General features: G+C 32.9%; 1 protein-coding gene across 1 annotated transcript; it reads right to left on the minus strand.

The window, feature by feature from the left end:
- Positions 1–969: 969 nt before the first annotated feature.
- Positions 970–2,848, minus strand: LOC140443173 (uncharacterized). Its single transcript, XM_072534270.1, has one exon. It carries the CDS (start codon positions 2,772–2,774, stop codon positions 1,167–1,169), a length of 1,608 nt encoding a protein of 535 aa, XP_072390371.1. The 5' UTR covers positions 2,775–2,848; the 3' UTR covers positions 970–1,166.
- Between the last annotated feature and the right edge of the window lie 23,529 nt (positions 2,849–26,377).

The following is a 26,377-nucleotide window of genomic DNA, read 5'->3' on the forward strand; positions in this document are numbered from 1 at the left end:
TAAAAACTTTAAAGTATAAATTTAATTTAAGAGATTGCATAGGTATAAATGCACATTCATTATAAAGAATTTCACAAAAGAGAGACCAATAAAGACCGCTTTACAGCTTGCAAGAAAACTTGCTGCAACTTCTTGCATGACTAACTTTCATGCAATTTATTGCAGGGCTTTATGTGCGACTTTACAGCTTGCAATTAATGTTGAAATTTTTACTCTTAACCTAACTTATTTATGATTTTTTTTAATTACTTGTTTATTTAAAACACTAGTCGATTTAGATTGATAGATAGATTGAATTAATTTCGATAGATTTAGATTAGAATTTAGATAGATATATTTAGAATTAATTTCAATAGATAGATTGATTTAGATAGATTGATAGTAAATTTCGTAATGCCAAGACTATCGAAAATAGCCAAATGTAAAAGGAAAAAGGCAGTGGCAGAAATCTTAAGTATTATTATTGCTGCAGCCAGCCTTTTAGTTACTAATTCAGAACGCCGAGAACGGAGATGGTGGATAAGACCTTGGTTGAACAAGAAGAGGGGTAATATATCTCTAACGGAAGAATTTATCCAAGTAGATGATGAAAAGTACTCTAATTTTCTACGAATGAATGAAGGTACATTTAATAAACTCTTGGGAAAAATTGAACATGTAATAACAAAGAAATCTATATTTCGAGATACCATTTCTGCTAAACGCAAACTAATTATTATTACCCTACAAAATCCTCCTAGACTTGCATGAAAACTTGCACAGAAAATGGCACCAAACCGATTATCGCGCAACTGCAATAAGTTGCAGGCAATAATCAGCTGACGACATACTGCGCATGCTTTTGGGCAACTTTCTTGCGTCTTTCAGGTAAAATTGCAAGCTGTAAAACGGACTTAAGACATAATAATGACAAATCTTTCAATGAAGAATCTCCTTAGAGACGGATATGGCAATAATGTAATAATCAAACAATTTTATAAATTTTATTTTTTACCTTACACCAATAAGACCCCAGTTTGTAACTATATTACAAAATATTTATTATCTAAAAAATTATACACAAATACCTAAGCTATAATAAATACATTTACATGTGAAAATTTTTTGGTATTTTTTAAAATTGCTTATTAACAGTTAGTACATTTTGAAATCAAAGATCATTTAACTTAACTTCGAATTCCTTTTCTAGCAAAACCCGGTAGGAATCCTATGTTTCTTTTAGTCCTTTCAGAGTCCTTTTCTTCCTCGTCATCTACTGATCGTTTGCTTCTAATACCTTTTCTCGCAAAACCAGGTAAAAAGCCGATATTTCTTCTTTCCCTGTTACCCGATTCTTCATCTTCTGTATCTTCTAAGTATATAGAACGTCGGCTTCTAATACCTTTTCTTGCAAAACCAGGGAGGAAACCAATGTTTCTTTTTGCTCTTTCGTTATTTTCTTCTTCTGGTTCGTCTATTTCAGCAGATCTTCTACTTCTTATACCTTTTCTTGCAAAACCAGGGAGGAAACCAATGTTTCTTTTTGCTCTTTCGTTATTTTCTTCTTCTGGTTGGTCTATTTCAGCAGATCTTCTACTTCTTATACCCTTTCTTGCAAATCCAGGAAGGAAACCAATATTTCTTTTAGCTCTTTCGTTATTTTCTTCTTCTTCATCATCTAAGTCTGTGGATCTTCTACTTCGTATGCCTTTTCTTGCAAATCCAGGTAGAAAACCAATATTTCTTTTATTTCTCTCATTATTTTCTTCTTCAGTATCATCTAATTCAGCTGATCGTCTGCTTCTTATACCTTTCCTTGCAAAACCAGGTAAAAAACCAATATTTCTTTTGCTTCTTTCATTGTTTTCTTCTTCCGCATCAACTAATTCAGCTGATCGTCTGCTTCGTATACCTTTCCTTGCAAAACCAGGTAGAAAACCAATGTTTCTTTTACTTCTTTCATTATTTTCTTCTTCCGGATCTAGGTCTGCTTCAGCAGATCTCTTGCTTCTTATACCTTTTCTTGCAAAACCAGGTAGAAATCCAATATTTCTCTTAATTCTTCTGAATTCTCGCCTGGCGAAGTTGGGACGAAAAGCAAACGTAGATGCATCTGCTTCTAAACTATCGTCAGACCTTCTAGCTCTTAACAAATTTTTTCTGGCAAATTTCGGTAACCAAAATTGTTCAGATGCTTCTTGATCGTCTTCTTCTACTGCACGTTTGGAAATTTTTTCAACACCAGTAAGGGACATTTCATTTTCTGTATATAGAGATCTTTTAGGTCTGTCTTCATCTGTCGACCTCTTTGAAATTTTCTCGCTACCAATTAAACCATAATCAGCTTCTCTAAAAAGAGATCTTTTGGATATATGCTCACCACCAGGTAACCCGGGCTCAGCTTCGGTTAAAAGAGATCTCTTGGAAATTCGCTCAAAACTAGGTAAAGCAGGATCTGCTTCTCTGAAAAGAGATCTTTTGGAGATTCGCTCACCACCAGGTAATGCAGACTCTGCTTCGGTTAACAAAGACCTCTTGGAGATTCGCTCGAAACCAGGCAAAGCGGGATCAGCTTCAGTGAAAAGAGATCGTTTAGATATTCTTTCACCGCCAGGTAGGCCAACATCGGCTTCAGTAAGTAAAGATCTTTTGGATATTTTTTCTCCTCCAGTGAGACTGGTATCGGCATCTGTCAGCAGGGATCGTCTCCATCTATCCTCTTCTAACCCATCAAAGGATTCACATGAAGATAGTGTTGCCGCTCCTACCACTAGGGCGAGGACGAAAAATTTCATTGCACTTTTGCACTGACTTCTATAATAAATTGACTGTATGTAACACTCGTGAACTTTATCGAAATCGAAAATATTTTCGTATATATACCAACTTTTGGTGCTAATTGCGTTGACGCTCTGTTACAGAAAAATATCCACCGAATTGATAGCGATAACTTATTAAGTAAATATATTGAAAAATTTGCGTCAACATTACTTTATTAAATAGTGAAAAATCAAGAACAGATTATTAATAACAAAGGAATTTGTTGACTGTAATTAATCAGTGCTAAATGGATTATTACTTGCCGAGTGATATTGAAAAATATTTCCTTTTAAGAATAATAATACCTATCCACCGAAGCTAATAAAAGGTGACAATATTTAGAATAAATACATTCTTCGATTAATGTGAATTATTGCATCCTTGTAAATAGAATTAAAAATATTATTTCTATTTATATACGGGCATTTAAACAAACAAATCTCGGTTTCCAAATTAAATTTAGAACATAATTTACTGTTGAAATATGACAAAACTCTTTTATCGATTAAATAATAATTATATTGGGTGACTAGAAATATTTCTGTACATACTCTTATACAGATCATGGGATCTAGCTAGCAAAAGGTACCCCCGTTAAGATAAGCAAAATGCCTTTACTCCAAGAATTAATTTTTTTTCATTTTTTTATTTTCTATGTGATTAAAAAATTAGGCTTAGTGCAAATTTAGCCCCTTCTCCCACCCCATACCCCCGAAAACGTCATTCTTCCGGTATTTTATTGTGTTTTATAATTGTATTAATTAATATTGTTAATTGTTGTGTATTATTGCTGCTCCACAATATTTCAGTAATTCGTTTGGTGTCCCGTCTTCACCTGCTTCTTTTCTGTTCTTCAGGTTTTCAAGCATTTTTCGAGCTTCCTGTACATTTATTTTAAGTTCTTCATTTGTTTCCGGTTTTAGCGTCGTTTGTTCTTCCTCTGCGTAGAGCGTTTTTAGGTAGTCAATCCACGTATCCTTTTCTATGTGTTTTGGTTCTATTAGTTCCTTTACTTCTGTTCTTTGACCTCTTATGAAAGACCATATTTCCTTTTTCAGACCTTTGCATTTCCTTTTCTTTTGAAAAGCGTTCCCAGTGATTATTTTGTATTAAGACCCGTAAGTTGAGTGTCTTCTTCTTCAGGTTTCTTCTCCTGTCGGAGGTTGGAAATCATCATCGCTATCTTAATTTTATTGGCCGCGCTTCTGAATAATTCTAATGAGCTGCAACCGAACCACTTTCTCAAATTTCTTAGCCAGGATATTTTGCGTCGTCCTGGGTTTCTTTTCCCTTGTATCTTCCCTTGCATAATTAATCTAAGTAATACGTACTTCTCGCCCCTCATTATATGACCCAGATATTGAATCTTTCTAATTTTAACAGTTTTTATGACTTCACATTATTTCTTTATTCTTTGTAACATCTCTATATTAGTTACTTTTTCCGTCCACGATATTCTGTGGATTCTCCTGTAGCACCACATCTCAAAGGAGTTTAATTTGTTGATTTCAGACTGTTTTATTGTACACGCTTCCATGCCGTATAGTAAAGTAGAAAAAACGTAACAACGTAGCATTCTTGTGCGGATCTCTAGATTAAGGTTACGGTTGCAAAGTAAGTTCTTCAATTTTATGAACGCGTTTCTTGCCATTTCTATTATAGATCTGATTTCTTTTGTTTGATCTCCATCTTCGGTTAGCCACGTTCCTAAATATTTATATGTTGTTACTCTTTAGATCGTTGTATTATTGATGATCAGGTTATCTACATTTTGTGGTTTTTTTGAGAATATCATTGATTTCGTTTTCTTGAGATTCATTTGCAGTCCGTACCTTTCACATACATTGTATACATGTTGTATTATGTACTGTAGATCTTCCATGTCACTTGCAAATATAACCGTATCGTCCGCATATCTAATAATATTAATGCTATTTCCGTTGACCAAAATACCTTCCACAATATCCAATAAAGCTTCTTGAAATATCACTTCACTGTAGACGTTGAATAAGAGTGGTGAAAGTATGCACCCTTGTCGAACTCCTCTAAGTATACTTACTTTCTCTCTCAGTTCTCCTTCGACCCTTATTCTTGCTTTCTGATTTTGATACAGATTCGATATAATTTGTAATAAGTTGAGTGTACATAACCTTAAAAGGCATTTTTTTACAAAAAGCGTATAACTTTTTTTTGGAGGTAGCTGCATGACCATTTTCTTTTATTTTGTGTACTGAATATAAAAATATATCCCTAATTTTTTTTCAGATTTTTCCGTATGGTGCGCCAACTTCAAAAATCCGCAAACACTGTTTTTTTAGAGATTTTGAGGGATTGTCTCATTGTCATTGTCAATGTCATTTTATAGGCTTTAGCATTGATTAAATCAAGATTTTTAAATAAGTTATATATATTTTAAATTAAATGAGGTCTTTACGACATTCAAAAATTGAACAAACACCTTTAAGCCCCCCAAAAAATATTTTTTCGCGGTTTTCAGGGGTTTTGGCGGGGTTAAGCTTAATTTTTGACATCCACACATCCTGAATAAATTTTTCCATATTTTTAAATTTTATGTGATTAAAAAATAGAACTCAGTGCAATATGTCTATCTAGAATTGACTGAATCAGTAGTATAATATGTCGGTTTGATACTTTTTTTCAACTTTAATTTTTATTTCTAAATATTTCAATTTTCTTTTCTATAGTATTTGTAGTTCTTGGTAGACCTTTTTAGTGTAATCAACCAAGCACTCTCTAGCAGATTGTTTAGTATAGTTCTTATATTCACACTCTGTGTCCACTACATTTGCCCCCAAACTAACACCTGTTAGTTTGGGGGCAAATTCAAAATGGCACCACTGACTTGTTTGAGTCTGAGATATAGATTAGACAGTCTACAATTTAGTAATTAATAAATTATATAATTTCATATTTAATCAGTTGACTTCTCCTATATTAGTGGTCAGTTGGACTTTTGGTCAATATTCAGTTTACCATGGATTTTTTGAAATTTTCAGATCACTCTAATTGTAACTGCCTATCTAAATTGCGATATGTCAGATGTCACGTTAACATTTACGTTAAGACCAGGAACCATTATATCTCTTGCCGTTGTCCACAATGTAGCATCGAAACTATTTTTAAACTGTTTGTCTTGTGTCTAGTGTTAGTTTTTGTGTAAATGTATTTGAATATTTTCATTGATGTGCTGGATAGAGAACAATTTTTGACAAAGTAAGTCTAAAACGTTATAAAATTTTTTATCAACCATAAACTTCGAGTTTTTTGAATGTTGCTACTTTTCCCTCACGTATAATTAAAAAATTTTTCTTGACTTATTTCTCTGAAGATGTTCTGAGAGTGAAAGTACTTGGAAAAATAATTCTTATTCTTACTTATTCTTATTCTTATTCACAATCAATTTAGTCTACCTTGGATGACCGGTTTCGCATACTACAATTTTCTAGGCATCGTCAGGTCTCCGGTCACAAAGTGTGTGTATTACCGTGATGTGTATGTTAATTAATTTCTGTTTTGTTCTATATATTTTTATCATTTGACCCCAAAATTAATGTAATCTCCACCAAAAACTTAATTTTGGAGTTCCACTTTTTTGTTTGTGTTCTATATAATGAATGTTGGATAACTTACAGGGTGTTTCAAAAAAAGGTAACCCGGTCTCTAGGGTAGGTAGGTAAAAAACTGAAAAATAATTGGGGTTTGCAATATAAAAAAATTTTGTAACGCCATCCGTTTTCAAGATACAGGGCGTTGAAGAAAAAAAAATTTACGCATTTTTTACGATTTGCCGAAACTACTGGCAACATTGTAATGAAATTTTATACGAATATGTTTTGGAAGCTAATACATCCCATGCATTTGTTTTTATATCTGATTCTCATAGAGGGCGCTAGTTACACGGATCGTACTAAGTATTAGTCAATATAACTTTTTTAAGAGTATAATTATTAATCAAAATTACACGAAAAAGGTACTCTTGGTAAAACTCGATACTGTGTACCGTTCTCGGAATATTTTGATTTGAAAATTATGAAGTAATAATTGATGCTGGTATAAAATAGTTAGTAATTCAACAAAACTCACAAGAAGAAAATTAAATTAATGACTAAGAACATAAAATAAAATTGAATTACAGTAAGTGTTCAAAATGCCCTCCGTTTTCGCGAATACACAAGTCTATTCTTTTTTCTAAAGCTTCCATTAACCTTCTAAACGGTAGGGTAGGGGATCAGCTATGTAGTCATTAAATTGACGTTGAATTCTTTCTTCCAATTCTTGGGGTGAATTTACCTCTATAGCATAGACTTTTTCCTTAATATACCACCAAACTGCGTAGTCCAAAGGGTTAAAATCGCATGAACGAGGAGGGCAATGAATCGGAGCTTCTGCACCTATACCAATCCATCGATTCGGAAAATGATTACTCAAATAATTACGGCACCTTCTATCAAAGTGTGGTGGAGCTCCATCGTGCATAAAAAATAAAGATCTTCGCTCGTTTAGCGTTAAATCTTCTAATATCTCGAATAAGGAATTGTTTAAAAAATCAAGATATATATCACCATTTAAATTTCCAGGTAGAATATGATAACCTATTAATTTGTTACCTAAAGTTGCTGCCCAAACATTAACTTTAAATGAGTGTTGGTAATGTGATACCCTTTTGACTCGTGGATTCTCATCACACCAGTAGTGTTCATTATGGGACTTAAACATACCTTGTCGCGTAAAGGTGGCCTCGTCCGTAAATGCATTTTAAAAAATTTGGATTGTGGGCTGTCCTTTAGTGCAATGTTTCACAAAAATCCACTCTAACCGGTAGATCATCTGGCAAGAGCTCTTGGACTTGTCTGTAATGATAAGGATGTAATTGCTGTTCTTTCAGTATCCGCCAAGTACTTGAACAAGAAGTATTTGTTTGTCTTGCTATATTCCTTACGCTAACTGTTGGATCTTGATCAAGTAAATTTAAAATATTATTTTCTTTATTAATTGTTCTTGTTGTTCTTGGTCTACCAGAATTTATTTTATTTGGTCTCACATTCCCAGTTTCTCGACAACGTCGTTCAACGGCTCTAAATGTTTTTTTACTTGGTAAGTTTCTTCTAGGAAACTTTTCTGCATAACGTGTCACAGCTGCGCTAGAACATCCTAAACATTCGCCTAAGGTTAATAACATGTCAGTGTATTCAACATTTGAGTACATTTTGATTTGATTTTACAAATAACAAGGTTTCAAAACTCTAATTATTGTTGATTTATCGTCAAAACAATCAAGAAATGTCAGATTTCCATGGCACACTTGGAGAAAATAGTGGTATACCTATTAGAACTTTATCATTACTACCAGCATCAATTATTACTTCATAATTTTCAAATCAAAATATTCCGAAAATGGTACACAGTATCGAGTTTTACCAGGAGTACCTTTTTCGTGTAAAATTGAATGATGTTTAAGTTTACTTGAAATTTTGATTAATAATTATACTCTTAAAAAAGTTATATTGACTAATACTTCGTACGATCCGTGTAACTAGCGCCCTCTATGAGAATCAGATATAAAAACAAATTCATGGGATGTATTACCTTGAAAAACATATTCGTATAAAATTTCATTACAATGTTGCCAGTAGTTTCGGCAAAATCGTAAAAAATGCGTAAATTTTTTTTTCTTCAACGCCCTGTATGTTGAAAACGGATGGCGTTACAAAAATTTTTTACAAAGCAAACCCCAATTATTTTTCAGTTTTTTACCTACCCTTGAGACAGGGTTACCTTTTTTTGAAACACCCTGTATACTAATCCTAATCTTTGGATAATTTGCACATCCGGTAAACAAATTTATTTCTTATCCGGCCTTATTACAGTGCCTACTGCCCTCTCTAAATAGTTGTATAAAATTAAATAAATAACACCACTTTGTAAATATATCTCTTCAATAAATAAAACAATCTGTGAATATTATAACATGACATAATATTTCGACAAACAAATATATCAATAATATTTTTTTTTCTGGTTGTTACCCAAACGTTCCTGCTCAAGAACTTTCTTATATTTGTCAAAGTTTAGTAAAGCCAATGCCTTAACCTCAAATGTATCTGCCTATCTGCCCCAGCTGTTGGGTTAATAGTGGTATCTAATGTCCCACCCACCAGTTGTTTTAGCCGTCGGCAAAACCTGTGAGGGTTTTTCCTATCCGTCACCTAGAATGCGCTTTCTAGGGCTTACAGTTCGCCTTGTTTTCCTTTATCTGAAAGTGTTCAATTATTAGTTTAAAATAATATTAATTGTTTAATTTTAAATAAAAAATATTCTATTTTGGCTTTGTTTTCTTAAGATGTTACTAGGTTTTCCTCTTAAAATTTGTATTAAATTCGACCCTGTTTCTTTACAGTTAAAAAGCTGTTTAAATTCGTATCGAAAAGACATTAGATTCGTTTGAGGCAATAAAATGCAGCTAGACAGTAAAAATTCAACAATTTGCTCCACCCCTTCATCTCAAGGGTTGTTCCGCAAAGGGTACATTTTGGTTACCCTAAAAGTTTCGTCTTAAGTATCTGCTGTGACAATAAAAACTGTCACAAACATAAAAATGTATGAAATAAGTTTAAAAGTGGAGCGAAGATTACAGTTTTATATTAGAATATTTCACAAGGCGATTTAAACTTGATCAAGTTATGCTCTAGGTGGGAGTTATGTACATATGTGTGGAGTTTTGGCTTCGAACTATGTTCATTCGCCACAGATTGATTAAATATTATTTGACTTAAAATTAAATGTATTGTAATATATCCATTTTTAAATTGTATGTATTTATATTAATTTTATTTTAGTGACTACCTCAAAAATTTTTAGGCTGTTTTTAAGGCAATACTTATTTTTGTAAATCATGAATGTGTTGCTTGTGTGAGTCCATTTCAAAAGGTAAAAGAAATAATAAATTAGACTTACTCACAATCAATTTAATTTAACTATCAGACGACCGGTTTCGCTTTCTACAATATGCAAAGCATCTTCAGGTCACGATACAAAGTTAAATAAATAAATGATGCCGGTACTATTTAACTTTACTTAAACGATACTTTGTATCGTGACCTGAAGATGCTTTGCATATTGTAGAAAGCGAAACCGGTCGTCTGATAGTTAAATTAAATTGATTGTAAGTCTAATTTATTATTTCTTTTACCTACTTATTTTTGTTTTTCTGTTTTCTGAAAATCAATTAAAAGATCATACACTGATTTGTTAAATGAGGTAATTAAACATAATATATTAACTGGACCTGCAATGTGTAGTTTGTACAATTTGGATAATAACTCTTTGGATGATCCCATGTACATTCGAAAAATATGTTATTTAAGTCTCCCACTGAAGTGTTGCTACACTCACAAAAGGGGCTTTGAAATACTCCTATTTTAAACAGATGAGCTGGACAGCAACCATGATGAATTGTAATTCTAATAATAGTGAAAGCATATGATTTGAAAGAAGAAAAGGTGAGGCTAGGAATGCTATTGGGCAGACTTGGATGAATTAAATAATAGCGACTGTTATGAGCATTAGTTATACTTTTATATAAAGTTTCCCATTTATTCCTGGCATCTTTTTTTATTAGTGGCAATAAGATCATTATTACTTTCATTCGTTGCTTATATTCGAGTGTTATAAGCACTTTTGGCTGCCATATCTACTTCTTAATTGTCAATTATACCTGCATGTCCCTTAACCCAAGCAAATTTGATATTTTTTTGGTACTGCATTAAAGACTATAGGTTAGATTTAATTTTTAGTATTATATCGTTTTTAAAGTGTTTAATTCGAGATCCAATGAGTGCTTGCAAAACCGATTTTAAGTCAGATAGAATTACAGCTCTCTTAATTGTATTTTTTTCACACCAATCAAACGCTCTATTTATTGCTAAAGCTTCTGCAAAAAAATTTGTATATACATTTGAAATCCACGTATACTTCTCCACGTATTGGAAATGACACAATACCCGTGTCACCGTCAACCACGTATTAGTTGAGTGCCAGCTATATACCAACACACCAAAACAACATAAACTGGATAAAGACATAACCGCCACCCTTAGTTATAATGGTAACTTAAACAATGTGATAATGTTTCATAAAGAGTGTTAGATATACTGCGCCATATAGATTGTTTTTTACCATTTTGCTAACATTGTAATCTTATTTTAATATACTGTAATCCTTACTCTTGTAACCATGTCAATGGCGTTTGTTGCTGAAATGCGTTTATTTAAATAAAAAAAAATGTACTACGAAGTATGAGGTTTAAGGTTTAACTTTAAATTAAGCTTTAATTAAAATATGAACGCTCTGGCTTACCCAACGAACCAACCAACCAACCCAACCCTGTACTCCGGATCTCCGTAGCAATATCACGTAGCTAAGGCGTGCTTATGTTTTGACGGGGCTTATCTTGGAAATGAACACAGTATAGAACTTTCTTCTTCTTCTTACGATGCCTATCCGTTCCGGATGTTGGCGATCAACTTTGCTTGCTGCTATTCTGAATAGTCCGGTTAGAACTTTAGAGACAATTATCTATACCAAATAAATGTATATATGCTATCAAACTCAAGATGTCATATATATATATATATATATATATATATATATATATATATATATATATATATATATATGCCATAAGAATGGTTGATGACGGCAATTACGTTATTTGTAGCCGTTGTACTTTTATCTTCTTCTTCTAGTTCCATGACCGTTATCGATCGTTGGATATCATGTTGGCTACCATATTCGCTATCCTGACTTTATTGACAGCAGCTTTAAATAACGATGTAGTTGATTTTCCACACCATTGCCTCATATTTTTCAGCCATGATGTTCTTCTTCTACCAGGACCACGATTACCTTGGATCTTTCCCTGAATGATCAGATGTAAAAGATCATATTTTCCAGGGTGTCTCATAATGTGACCGAAGTATTCCATCTTGCGTTTCTTTATTATATTGACCAGTTGTGTTGTTTGGTTCAGCCGTCTAAGGACCTCCTTATTTCTAACTCTGTCGACCCAGCTTATTTTCAGTAGTTGTCTGTATATCCACATCTCAAAGGCTGTCAAGCGTCTAAGGATAGCCTCAGTTAAAGTCCACGCTTCCACTTCATACAGCAGGACAGGAAAAATGTAGCAAGATGTCATTCGAACTCTAAGGTCAATGCTAAGATCGTGACTGCAAAGTACGTTTCTCATTTTTACAAAGGCAGCTCGGGCTTGTTCTATTCGGCTTTTAATTTCTGCGGTTGGATCCCAGCTCTCATTGATATTACTGCCGAGATACACGAGTTTCGCTACTCTGTCCAGTGTGGCATCTTCGACTTTTATACCGTCATCCTGTATATAATTTTGTTTGCTAACTATCATATATTTAGTTTTCTTAACGTTGAGTTTTAATCCATACTGATCACAAGTCTGTTTTATTTTGTTCATTAGATTTTGAAGGTCTTCTCCGCAATTAGCAAGCACTAAGGTATTGTCGGATATCTAATATTGTTGACGGTTACTCCATTCACAATAATACCTTCGGTTGTCTCCATTAAGGCTTCCTTAAATATTTCCTCCGAATATAAGTTAAAAAGTAAAGGCGACAATATACAGCCTTGTCTCACTCCTCTTTTTATATTTATTTCATCCGACAGTTCTTGTTCAACCTTTATTCTTGCCACTTGATGCCAGTATAGATTTGTAATTATTCGTAGATCTTTATCGTCCAATCCAGCAGTTTCCAATATTTCTAGCATTTTGTTATGTCGGACTTTGTCAAAAGCCTTTTCAAAATCGATTGCACAAATGTACACATTTTGATTTATATTTCTGCATCTCTGTACTAGCACCTGTATACTAAACAAGGCTTCTCTTGTACCCAAGCCACTCCTAAACCCAAATTGAGTATTGCTAATTCTTTCCTATAACAGCGTGTAAATTCTGCTGTGTATTACTCGCAGGAAGATCTTCAAAACGTTACTCATGAGACTTATTGTCCGATAATCACCGCATGTCTTTGGACGATGTTTCTTAGGTATATTGACAAATGTCGACTTTAATCAATCAGTTGGTAATATCCCAGTGTCATAAATTCTGTTAAAGAGATTACACAGAGCTTTAATTCCATTTTCTCCCAAAAACTTTAGTATTTCAGCACTTACTTCATCGGGGCCAAAAGCTTTTCCATTTTTTGCCGTTTGTATTGAACGTGTAACCTCACTTTCTGTTACAGATGGACCTGATATAGCAATCGGTGTATAGTATTCTACTCTCTCATCTTCAAATAATTCAGAGATGTAGTTTTCCCATTCTATTAACTGTTCATTGATGTCTAATATTCTGTGTCCGTTTCTGTCTTCTAAACTTTGGGATACTTGTTGTACTTTTATCTGGCTAATATATTTCGACTCTTCCTAATTATACTGTTTCTACTTCCAATTTTGTAGCATTTGAGCCTAAATTTCTTTGTAAAATAAACATTCCTACGTCAATGATTATAGAATATTTCTGTTTTGTATATTCGTAGAATACTAAATCAAATTCGAGCACGTTTTGTCAGTCTAATAAATTAATTTTTGGTACTAAAACAATTGCAAAGTATTACCATAATACGACATTTAAATTACAGAACAATCATGAACATATATAAAATATTTAATAAATTTTGTAAATTCACTTCCAAACATTTTGAAGTGAGTGATTATCAATTGGAATTTGCATTCATATAAAGCAACCCGAGTGAAAATGATGTTTTAAATTATAATAACGAGGAAATTTCATAAAAGTGTATTTAAATTAAACTAATTATAAATTTTAGAGTTTATTCCAATTATAAAGAGGTTCTGAAACAGTTTTCTTGTGGCAATTTTAAGTCAAATATTTTACTTATATGAGATTAAATCAAAATTAATTGTAATGAGAATTACATTTTACATTTGTTTTGACATTTCGTTTCGTTTCAATCCCGAAGTCGTTTTCAAAAATGATTTTTTTTTTATTTAAAACACTTACTACATATCAACCACGCAGGGTTATTATTGGGATGACAAACACAATAGTTTTAACATGATTATGTATATTAAATAGTATAATAAAATTATTTTATATCTCTTAAATAATTTAAAAAAATTAAATGTTTATCTGTCAGGGTGGATTTGAGGTCGTCTGAAATTCCATGCATTCTTCTTTGATTATGGAAACATCGGCAGTCAAGCAGGAAGTGTTTCACTGTCAAAGAAGTGGAACAGTTGTTGCAAATTGGTGGTGGATCTTCAAAAAAGATTATTATAAGACAAAGAGGTGTTTTAACGTGTAGTTGTTTATTAGTTTTCACTTTGTTCAGTAAATTTGACAAGTAACTTACGTGGCCTTGATTTTGTAAGTAAATAGCCGTGTGTTGAGTTGAAATTCTGAAGGTAACGTTGTACCCTCGGATTCATATCAAATTATGATTTTTTTGTATTTATGTAGGTAATTATAGGTGATATGTCTCTGAACTTCTATTAATCTATTAATGTTAGTATATCCTTGTTGCTGAATTCTTCTTTCCAGAGTGTGCTTTCCATCATGGACGGACAGGGTCAGAAATGAGGAAGTACTCAGAAGAGCGGGCTTACAGGATAGGGAACTTTTTAGTTATGTAAAAAGTAAGAAGACTGCATACTTGGACATATATTACAAGGAGAAAGATATACTTTTCAGCAACTGATACTCGAAGGGAAGATAGAGGGTAGGAGAGGTCTGGGACGTAAAAAAATGTCATGGCTGCGCAATATTCGACAATGAACAGAAATCCACAGCTATGAAATGCTTCGCAATGCTGCTAAAAACAGAATTATTCAATCCTGACTATTTAACATCTCACCTGACAAGACGATGTACGGTGGACGCCTACGCAAAAATGCACGGCACTTCTATTACTTGTTCAATACTGATGCGTGATATATCGGTAGACATGTACTGTTATTTTATTGACTTTCAAAAGGCATTTGATCGTGTTAAGCACTCTTTATTGATCGAATGTCTAAGAGACATTGACTTGGATGGCAAAGACGTTCGCATAATTGCAAATTTGTATTGAAATCAAACAACCTCAGTTTTAGTAGACAGTCTGGAATCGCAGGCTCTTAATATTAAAAGAATAGTACAGCAGGGATGCCCCTTGTCGCCATTGCTTTTCAAGGTTTACTCCGAAAGAATTTGCAAAAATTCCTTTTCTGAAAAACAAGAAGGAATAATTGTGAATGATAACGTCATCAATAATTTGCGGTATGTAAACGACACAGCACTCCTTGCTTCTACTCAAGAAGATCTACTTGTTTTAGAGTTGTATTGTTGCCTATAGAGATATGGGTAAATTGGCCATCGTGTTAATTGTACGGCAACGACGGTTATGAGTGTGTATCGTGTGTGGACAAACGAAGAAGACCAACTGGTCAACGGAGGCGTACCACAGAGCACTTTAGACTACTGGCTCTGTGAGATTGTTTTGCTACTACGCATCAAATCGTTGACCAATGATTTGAAGTAGAAGGTAGACCTGTGACTATTAGTAGATTATACCGTCGCATTCAAGTCAATAGACTGGTTTCATTCCGCCTACGACTAGAGCTTCCCTTGACTGCTGACTACTGTCATCAAATGGTCGTAGGATGGTAAGACGCCGCCATGGAGAGCGACGAGATATCGGGTTTGCTGTTGACAGTCATGTACACAAGACAGTTGGAATAATAGTTTGGGGGGCTATTGCCTATGGTAGCGATCATCACTTGTGTTTATTTAAGGCAGTATGACAGCTGTTCGTTATGTTGATGACATCTTACAACCAACTTTACTGTCTTATCTAGATGGCCGTCAAAACGTCCTTTTTCAGCAAGGCAACGGTCGTCTTCATAGTTCTCGTCGAAATATGGACTTTCTTCAAGAAGCTGGCGTTAATGTTTTGCCATGGCCACCCCGTTCACCGGATTTAAATAAAGGAAGGAGACTGTCTACTTTGCACCATCCTCCACAGACTCTGGCACAGTTAATCCATGAAGTTTAAGTTGTTTGGAACGAGGTGCCACAAGCAACCATTTTTAATGAATACAGGAGTGTATTTAGCTACGAGGTCGCCAAACATTATTATTATTTTTTTATTTCAATTTTAATAAAAGTTCTTTTGACATAAATCTACTATGTTGACAAAAAGTTAATTTCAAGAAATTATTTCTACTGGGTGTAACACTTCTAATGTATCTAATATAATCTCTAATATATCATGTCATACAATATTCTAATGTCATATATATATATATATATATATATATTGTTGTACTTTTGAATGTCCATAAGCAATAAAAAACCGATATACAAATTTTATTACTTAAATAAAAATTAAAATTATTGATATTTCATAAAGACACGGGCATATGAATTTTCAAACATCCTGTATAAGACAAAATATGTATTTTAAGTTGTTCGAAGAATTGTTCATTAGGCCTCAGAGACAAGACTTTCAAATATTATCGATAAGAAATTTAAATAAGTCGGTTATTGTGAAATGGTTTTACCCGGAATAAAAGTGTATATAGAAAGTGTTGAACAATGGACCGGGATTTGCGGTGGTTTTCTCCCCGAAAGATTATATCGGTAAAAGTTTATTAACAAAAGACATTGAATTGAGAAACAGGTATCGTTTGTAGCTATTAGTAAGAAATATTTGTAAAGTAGATAGATTTAGTTAGAATAATTAAAGAAGATTTGTTTTCTGGAATTACCCGAATGACGTTTTATAGAGAGAGTTGGGTGGTAACGATATACTCACAAGAGGTGGATGATTTTTATTGGTCAAATTTTGAATGCAAGGAGGTTTGGTTTTGGCTATGAGATAGGAGAGAGAAAAAAAGGTTAGTTAGTCAGTTTTCGTCGTCCAAGAAGGAAGGAGCTTTGTGATTTGTGTTTGTTTGAAGTCCCGAAGACGTAATTTACCGGGTGTGTTTATTTGCGGTGGAAAAGCTGACCAGTGTGAGGAACGGGGTACAGAGAGATAGAAAACCAAAGGGCCTAAGAATATTAATAGCAGACGAAGCCGGAAACATTTGGAGATACAAGGACAGATAGGAGAAAGGTGTACGTCATCTGGACCACAATAGGAGCAGAAGCAGAGAAAGGATTTTTTTGTTGTGGCGTGGCCATAGAATTGCAACGGCAGAGAAGGAAAGGTCAGTCAAATTTCATTAGAGCCGGAGTGTGATTTTCATTTATTAATTAAGTAAATTGAATAAATAATAGAGACAGTTAATTTTGCGATCACTAAAAAAAAAGGAATTATAAAAAGAGCTTAGTTATAACACATATTAAAAATCAATGTAAAATAACATTTGGGTACATGATAGAAAACAACTTCTCATATATTTAAAGTTAGTATATTGCAAATATTACAGGATTGATTGTTATATAAAATTTCATTAAAATAAAGGACATCTCACATATAGTTCAGTTGAAATTCTATGTATTTTATTCAGGTCATATTACCTATCCCGATTAGGACGCCAATTGGAAAATATTTTGAATCCACGATCAAAGGTAAATCGTACAATTTAAATAGCCTGAGATTGTAATTAATTAATGCTGATTTATTGTGATTAATTGGAGAGTAGTTCATTTAATAAATATAGACAGGATTTTTCCTAAGTAAGCAATATAATACAATTTAAATAGCATAACAAAATGGCCCCCAACGTGTAAAGCTTTGAAAAATATTTCTAGTTGGCAAATTTGAAAGGATAGGAGTAGACGAGCAGATATTTGAAAGTTTATATGCCGGGGATAAAGTGAAATATTATGTAAAAATTGAGGACATAAAGATTATATATTTTTTTTAAGATACAATTTACCATAATTGATTTATTCGTGATATTGACAATTTATAGGTTACCATAATTGATTTATTTGTGTGATATTTAAATTTGATAATTTTACCATACTTGAATGATTTGATTGATTTTGACATTTGATATTTTACCATTTGATTTATTTGTGGGATATTGAAATTTGATACTCGTACTCAAGAGTTATTACATTTGAACAGGAAAAGTCCCGTTTGTTGCAACAGACCAGTAGAATTTTATATTTGGCGGGGAAATTATTGCACAAATTTCAAAGTTTCATATTTGGCGGGGATAAATAATCTAACGAACATGTCGGCCACAAGGAGTCAAAGCAAAACGCAAGAAAGGAAAGAGGATAAGATAGAAGAGGAAACAATTATTGATGAAGGATCGGATAATGAAGGAAATGCTACAATAATGGAGGAAAGAAAAGAAACAGGGATGTTAGAAAAATTATTAGCTATGATGAAAATACAGACACAACAAATACAAGAATCGTCACAAAAAATGGATAAAAATCAACTGGAAACAAAACACATAATGGATGAATCACAACAAAGAACGGAACAAAAATTGGACAATTTGGAAGAAAACCAAAGAAAAATGGAACAAAAAATGGAAACGCGTATGGACAAATATGAAAACGAAATAAAAGTCTGTTTAGAAAGAAGTAGGGAAGAAACAGAGAGGAAAATAGAATTGCAGAGAGAAGAAATCGAAACTAAAATGAAGGATATTCAGAGTATGCAAAAAAGGGAATTAGAACAGATAGAAATAAAATTTGAAAATGCGCTACAAGAAGACCGGAAAGAAACGGAAAGGAGATTTAAACAAATTGCAGAGATGGAGATAAGAGGAGTAGAAAGAAAGGAAGTCATCGTACATAGCACAGAAGACGTAAAAGTACGATTTGGCGGGGATATAAGGAAAATACACCCAGTGCTTTTTATAAATAACCTAAAGGAAAAAGTCAAATACATAGGACCGTTTGCAACAGCAAAGGAAACCATCAGAAACCATCTCACAGAAGAGGCAAATCTTTGGTTTGTCAGCAAGGAAGAAGAATTGGACAATTGGCAAGATTTTGAGAGAAGATTCTTAAATTATTTCTGGGGAAAAATCCAGCAACTACAAGTAAATAAAGAGTTACAAAATGGAAAATACCATGAGAGGATGGGCGTATCAGAAAAGATGTACGCATTACAACTCTATAATAATGCAAAACATTTGCAATATAATTATTCATCAGAACAATTGGTAGAGTTGATATCGCGACATTTTGAAGATACTTTGGAAGACCGCATAAATCTCCAAAATTACAAGGACATTGACAGCTTATGTCAATTTTTGCAAATGAGAGAATCACATAGGCATGAAAGAAGAGAAAGAAGACCGCAAGAAAATTATAGACAAAGAGAAAACCAAGAATATAGAGATAGAGGTCAAAATTTTAGAAGAGATTATACAAGACGAGAATTCATACCTAGACGGGGATATGAAAATAGACCGAACGGAAGAGAGAATTATGAACCCAGAACCCAGAGATGGAATGAAAACAGGGATCGGGAAAATCAGAGTAGAAATAACCGCCCATACCAAGGAAACAGATACAATAACCCACGGAATGAACAGGAATCTCGCGGTAATCGATACGGGAATGATAGACCAAAAGAGAACAGAAGAGAAATAAATAATATGCAAAGAGAAGAAAATGAATATGAGAGAGAAGATGACGGGAGAGAAAACACAGAAGAACAACAGGCGTGTTTTCAAGAAGGCGCTCACTAAAAACGAAGAAACAAACAGGAATTTTTTGTCACCCCAAGGAATTTATTAAACTGGCAGGAAACAATGAAAAGAGAAATGGAGTTAATTTAAAATTTGTGGATGGATTTATAAATGAGAAACCAATTAAAATTATGATAGACACAGGCTCTGAAATAACACTGGTCAACAGAAAATTAATCGAAGAAGTAAATTTAACAAGTCTAATTTATAAAATACCTAGGGTGAATTTAGTGGGCGCAAATAAACGGACATTGGCAACAATAAATGAAGGTATACGAGTAATGGTACGATTGAAAAAAAATATGTATGCACTTCAATGTGTAATAATGCCGAATATGTCACATGACATGATTGTAGGCGTTGACGAATTAACGGAAAAACATGTAGTGATCGACTTCAAAACCAATACGATGAAAATAACCAAGGAAAAAGAAGAAGAACAGGATAAGGAACAAGAGAAACAAATTACGGACGAATCAGAGAAAGAACAAACGGTGGAAATGAACCTGGCGACGAAGAAAGGAAAAGGAAGAAAGAGGGGAAAAGGTCTGAAAAAGATCAAAGAAAAAAAAACCTGGGATTCCTCAAAAGATGAGACGAGCTCAGGACAAGAAGATGGAAAAATTTTGACAAGAAATAAAAGCAAAACTTGGGATTCCTCAAAAGAAGAGACGAGCCCAACAAAAAAAAACACAAAGGAAAATGAAGAGGACACAATGGAGACAGTGGTGTTTGAAGAAGACACGGAGTACACGGTGAATATGTGCGAAAAATTTGATGGGAGAGAAAAAAAATTGATATGTGGAGAAGGCAAAGAAAATGATTTGCGTATAATTTTAAGAGACTATGAAACGCTGATAAATGAGGAAAACCGAGTGGCCACAAAATACGAGCACTCATTTGAGGTGAAAAACTTGAGAAATTTTCGATCGAAGACTTATCCAATTCCTTATAAGTATCGGCAAGAAGTAAAGCAAGAAATCAAAAAAATGTTGGAAGATCAAATCATTGAGAGATGTGACTCACCCTATATTAACCCAATTGTGATAGTGAAGAAGAGCAGTGGAGAGTTAAGACTCTGTTTAGATGCCCGAAATATCAACCAACACACAGTATCACAATATGAATCACCGTTAAATATCGAGGCCATTTTTGGAAGGATCACGGGATCACATATTTTCTCAAAAATTGATCTAAAGCATAGTTTTTGGTTAATACCTTTGGCTGAAAAGTGTAGAAACTACACTGCCTTTTCAATTGATGGTATAGTATACCGATTTAAGGTAGTTCCGTTTGGATTACAAAGCGCCTGTGCAGCACTTGTACGAGCTTTGCATACCATTTTGAATCACCATGAAGAGTTCATCGTCCATTACATCGACGATTTATTAATTTTTTCACAAGATATGCAGAGTCATGTGGAACATATCAAAATAATTTTGAAAGAATTGGACACAGCGGGATTAAAACTAAACATTGAAAAATGTCAATTTTTTCAAAAGGAAGTGATTTATTTGGGTTTCAAACTTGACACCGAAACTGTAAGTCTAGCCGAGGACAGAGTAAAGCTCATCGACGAATACCCAAGACCAACAAATCTAAAAACATTGCGAGGGTTTCTCGGTACGATAAATTATTTCAAGAAATTAATTCCCGATTTAAGCCAAAAAGAAATTCCTTTAATAAAATTGTTAAAGAAAGGGATAAAATGGAATTCGCCAGTGTACTATTTTGCGTAAACAAATTAAGGTTTTACTTATTGGGAGCTAAATTCACCATCGAAACGGATCATGCAGCATTGATACACATCATGAAGAATCGATTGGTAAATAACAGAATACACAGAGGCATTCTGCTCTTACAAGAGTATGATTTCCAATTTCGATACATCAAAGGGAAAGACAACATAATAGCTGACGCTTTAACACGGGACGAAGATACAGGAAAAAAGGAGACAATTACATTACATGTGGGATTGAATATACTGACACAAGACGAAGGGATATTTTCGTTAAATGAGATAAGGACCGACCAGGAAGGCCTAGAAGAAAGAGAAAAGAGAAGAGCAGAGCTAGAAAACGAGATATTTTTTAAGAGAATAGACGGAAAGGAATTATATTTAGTGACACCGACATTGGCAGAAAGAATCATCAAGAAACTACACGAGGAAAATGGACATATTGGCAGTAGAAAGGTATGGCTTGTATTTAGGGAAAACTACATCAGTCGACAAGATTACCGCATTGCAAAAGAGATCACACAGAAATGCGAAGTATGCCAGAAATACAAGAGCAGGAATTTTAAAAACGAAAATATTGCAAAGAGCATTGTTTCCCGGAACAACCTGGACATTATAGCCATCGACATGTTAAGCGATCTAATTGTGACCACGCAAAGGAACAAGCATATTCTGGTGATGGTGGATGTGTTCTCAAAATACGTAAAATTATATAGTTGCCGCACCACAAAAGGGGAAGAAATATTGAGAAAAATAGACAATTTCATCGCTACGGTAGGAACCCCAAGAAAAATTTTACTAGACAATGCAACGTACTTCCGAAATTATCGTTTCAAGGGACAGCTTAGAGAACGGGGAATCGAGACGAACTTTGTAAGCATCAGGCATCCCCAAAGTAATCCTTCTGAGCGATTTATACAAGAGGTAACGAAATTTCTTCGTATTGCAACGGATGGTCAACATCGGCGATGGGACAGAAAATTGGGAGAAATAGAGATGTACCTAAATTCCATGCCAAGTACAGTAACGAAAGAAACACCAGAATACATCATGAAAGGCGTCATGCCGATAAGACCGTGGGAAGATCCAGAACAAAGAGAGTATCGACAGGTTATAGAAACCGTTCAGAGGAGATTAAGAAGAAGCAATGAGAAATACATCCAGAGACAGGGTCATAATAGGAAACGAAGACCAGTAACTTTCCAAAAGGGTGACAAAGTAATGGTAAGAGCATTAAGAGTGTCAAATCTTCAGACCGGTATTTGCGCAAAATTGATGCCTGTTTTCGAAGGGCCATACATAGTAAACAACGAAGATGGAGTAAACAGCTATGAGTTGAAACATATGGATTCTGAAAAGATCAGAGGTATTTATAATATCCATGATGTATATAAATATCACGAATGAAGATTTAAATTTGTATAAAGTAGATAGTAGGATAGGATAATACGTAGCATAAGTACAGATAGCATACAGGAAGTGCGTTTATTTTGCCTCGAGAAAATTTAGTTGCATAAATTGATAAATTTTATCGATTACAAAGGCGGGGATTTGTTGTACTTTTGAATGTCCATAAGCAATAAAAAACCGATATACAAATTTTATTACTTAAATAAAAATTAAAATTATTGATATTTCATAAAGACACGGGCATATGAATTTTCAAACATCCTGTATAAGACAAAATATGTATTTTAAGTTGTTCGAAGAATTGTTCATTAGGCCTCAGAGACAAGACTTTCAAATATTATCGATAAGAAATTTAAATAAGTCGGTTATTGTGAAATGGTTTTACCCGGAATAAAAGTGTATATAGAAAGTGTTGAACAATGGACCGGGATTTGCGGTGGTTTTCTCCCCGAAAGATTATATCGGTAAAAGTTTATTAACAAAAGACATTGAATTGAGAAACAGGTATCGTTTGTAGCTATTAGTAAGAAATATTTGTAAAGTAGATAGATTTAGTTAGAATAATTAAAGAAGATTTGTTTTCTGGAATTACCCGAATGACGTTTTATAGAGAGAGTTGGGTGGTAACGATATACTCACAAGAGGTGGATGATTTTTATTGGTCAAATTTTGAATGCAAGGAGGTTTGGTTTTGGCTATGAGATAGGAGAGAGAAAAAAAGGTTAGTTAGTCAGTTTTCGTCGTCCAAGAAGGAAGGAGCTTTGTGATTTGTGTTTGTTTGAAGTCCCGAAGACGTAATTTACCGGGTGTGTTTATTTGCGGTGGAAAAGCTGACCAGTGTGAGGAACGGGGTACAGAGAGATAGAAAACCAAAGGGCCTAAGAATATTAATAGCAGACGAAGCCGGAAACATTTGGAGATACAAGGACAGATAGGAGAAAGGTGTACGTCATCTGGACCACAATAGGAGCAGAAGCAGAGAAAGGATTTTTTTGTTGTGGCGTGGCCATAGAATTGCAACGGCAGAGAAGGAAAGGTCAGTCAAATTTCATTAGAGCCGGAGTGTGATTTTCATTTATTAATTAAGTAAATTGAATAAATAATAGAGACAGTTAATTTTGCGATCACTAAAAAAAAAAGGAATTATAAAAAGAGCTTAGTTATAACACATATTAAAAATCAATGTAAAATAACATTTGGGTACATGATAGAAAACAACTTCTCATATATTTAAAGTTAGTATATTGCAAATATTACAGGATTGATTGTTATATAAAATTTCATTAAAATAAAGGACATCTCACATATAGTTCAGTTGAAATTCTATGTATTTTATTCAGGTCATATTACCTATCCCGATTAGGACGCCAATTGGAAAATATTTTGAATCCACGATCAAAGGTAAATCGTACAATTTAAATAGCCTGAGATTGTAATTAATTAATGCTGATTTATTGTGATTAATTGGAGAGTAGTTCATTTAATAAATATAGACAGGATTTTTCCTAAGTAAGCAATATAATACAATTTAAATAGCATAACAATATATATATATATATATATATATATATATATATATATATATATATATATATATATATTGAGATGATATTAAATATAGGAGAAACAAAGATAGTGTTTAAGAAATAATTTATAAGTTATATACTAGATAATATTAGTTATAAAAATATTTATGTGAGGGCATTCTTAAGGAATTAATATAATAATAAGTTTAAAAAGTGTTTAAGTTGCAATGTATTTGTTTATTTTCATAATTATGATATTGTAAATATATTTGTGTGCACCATCTTTGTATGCAACCAAGTATACACTTAAGTGAATCGGGTAATAAGAACTTTTATATAGAATTATGGATTTAAAATAGTGTCATTTAATAATTTAAAATGTGTAATTTATATATAAATTTGTATTCTGATCTGAAAAGCCTAAATTTCCATAAAATTCTAGATAGAATTTTAGTTAGAATAGTAATCTTCTATATAGAATGGGAAGGAACTATCTAGAAATATAGAAACAAGACGTCAATAGACAGAATTTAACCTTTGTTTACGGTAGAACCTTCGCGAACATGGTTATGTCTGTGAAATGGAAATATTCGAACATATATTTTTTCGGGAACATTCGTGAACAGAAAAAATGATATAAATATGAGGTGATTTGGATTCAAAATGGTCAGTTGGGGAGATTTTCAAGATAGTATGAAGTCAGTATAAGGAGTCGGTCATATTTTCAATATAGTGAAGTCAGTTGTTCAGTAATTTTAAGATAGTAAGCACAGAAAGTCACTCAGAAGGTCCAGATGTTCAATATAGTAAGTTCAATGAAGATTAAGAAACAGAACAAAGAGAATATTATTGAAGATTAAAAATTATATTATGTATATTGTAATTGGAGATATATTTATTGGAGTTAATGTATGTTGGATTGGAGTTAATATATGGTGATTGGTGATTGGAAGAAAAAAAAAAGATTATTAGAAAGAAGAATAAATAGAAAAGAGGAAAAAACAATATTTTACTCATTTTTAAATACTATTAAGAAGAAAAATATTCTAAAATGGTGGAAGCTGATAATTAAAACATTGTGGAGTATTTGGCAAGGCAAGTTTACAAAAGAAAGATAACCGAGGCTGAGAACGAAGACATTCAGTGGTGACTACATTTTTATTTTGGAGAACAGTTTCATTTAGGCATTCAGAGACAGAAGGTACCAAATTTTGTTAATATAATTTAATTAGTGTCATAAGAATTTCAATTTTAAAGATAGTTTGTCTTAAATTTACATTGTCTATATTAGAGATATATATATATATATATATATATATATATATATATATATATATATATATATGTGTGTGTGTGTGTTTCATAATTGATATAATAAAGATAATTTCAAAAGTGCTTACAAACTAATTCTTTGAGAACCGCGATAAAAACTCTATATATATATATATATATATATATATATATATATATATATATATATATATATATATATATGTATATATATATATATATATATATATATATATATATATATATATATATATATATATAGCTACAATCAACATTATTCCAACAAAAAAATTTTTACTTGATGTTATTAAAATAAATCGCACTGCCATTAACCTCAATTAAGTAAGTATATAAACAACAAACTATTATTAAATTGTATTTTACCATGTTTTAAATAATTGTAGCTCTCATCTGATGATGCCAATGAAAATTGGCGAAATATAATGAATTGTTGAACAGAGTACACTTGGCTTTCAATCAGCTGTATACCCAATTAACCTCAACCCCCCTTTTTCATCTACCAGTTCAGCTGTTATTTTAGAGGATATATATATATATATATATATATATATATATATATATATATATATATATATTTTAATTAATATTTATATTTCCTTGACTATTTTAAACATATTCAATAAAATCTCGTACCAAAGTCCGCATCTGTTGTAGTCATTTTCACAAAAGTAGGTTTTGGGCGTAGCTCGAATGACTTTTAGGATCAACACAGAAATGTAAATATTCTTCGTCCCTTTTTTGATATTCCTTACGTTACACTCCGACCTCTTTTTATTGCCTCTTTTATTACAAAAATGTCATTTGTATTTAAATTCAAGGAGTATGAAGCAATATAATCCAGGCGAGATAATATAAACACATACCATGAAAGTTTTTA

This window comes from Diabrotica undecimpunctata, chromosome 6, assembly GCF_040954645.1.
Source record: "Diabrotica undecimpunctata isolate CICGRU chromosome 6, icDiaUnde3, whole genome shotgun sequence".
Taxonomy (NCBI): Eukaryota; Metazoa; Arthropoda; class Insecta; order Coleoptera; family Chrysomelidae; genus Diabrotica; species Diabrotica undecimpunctata.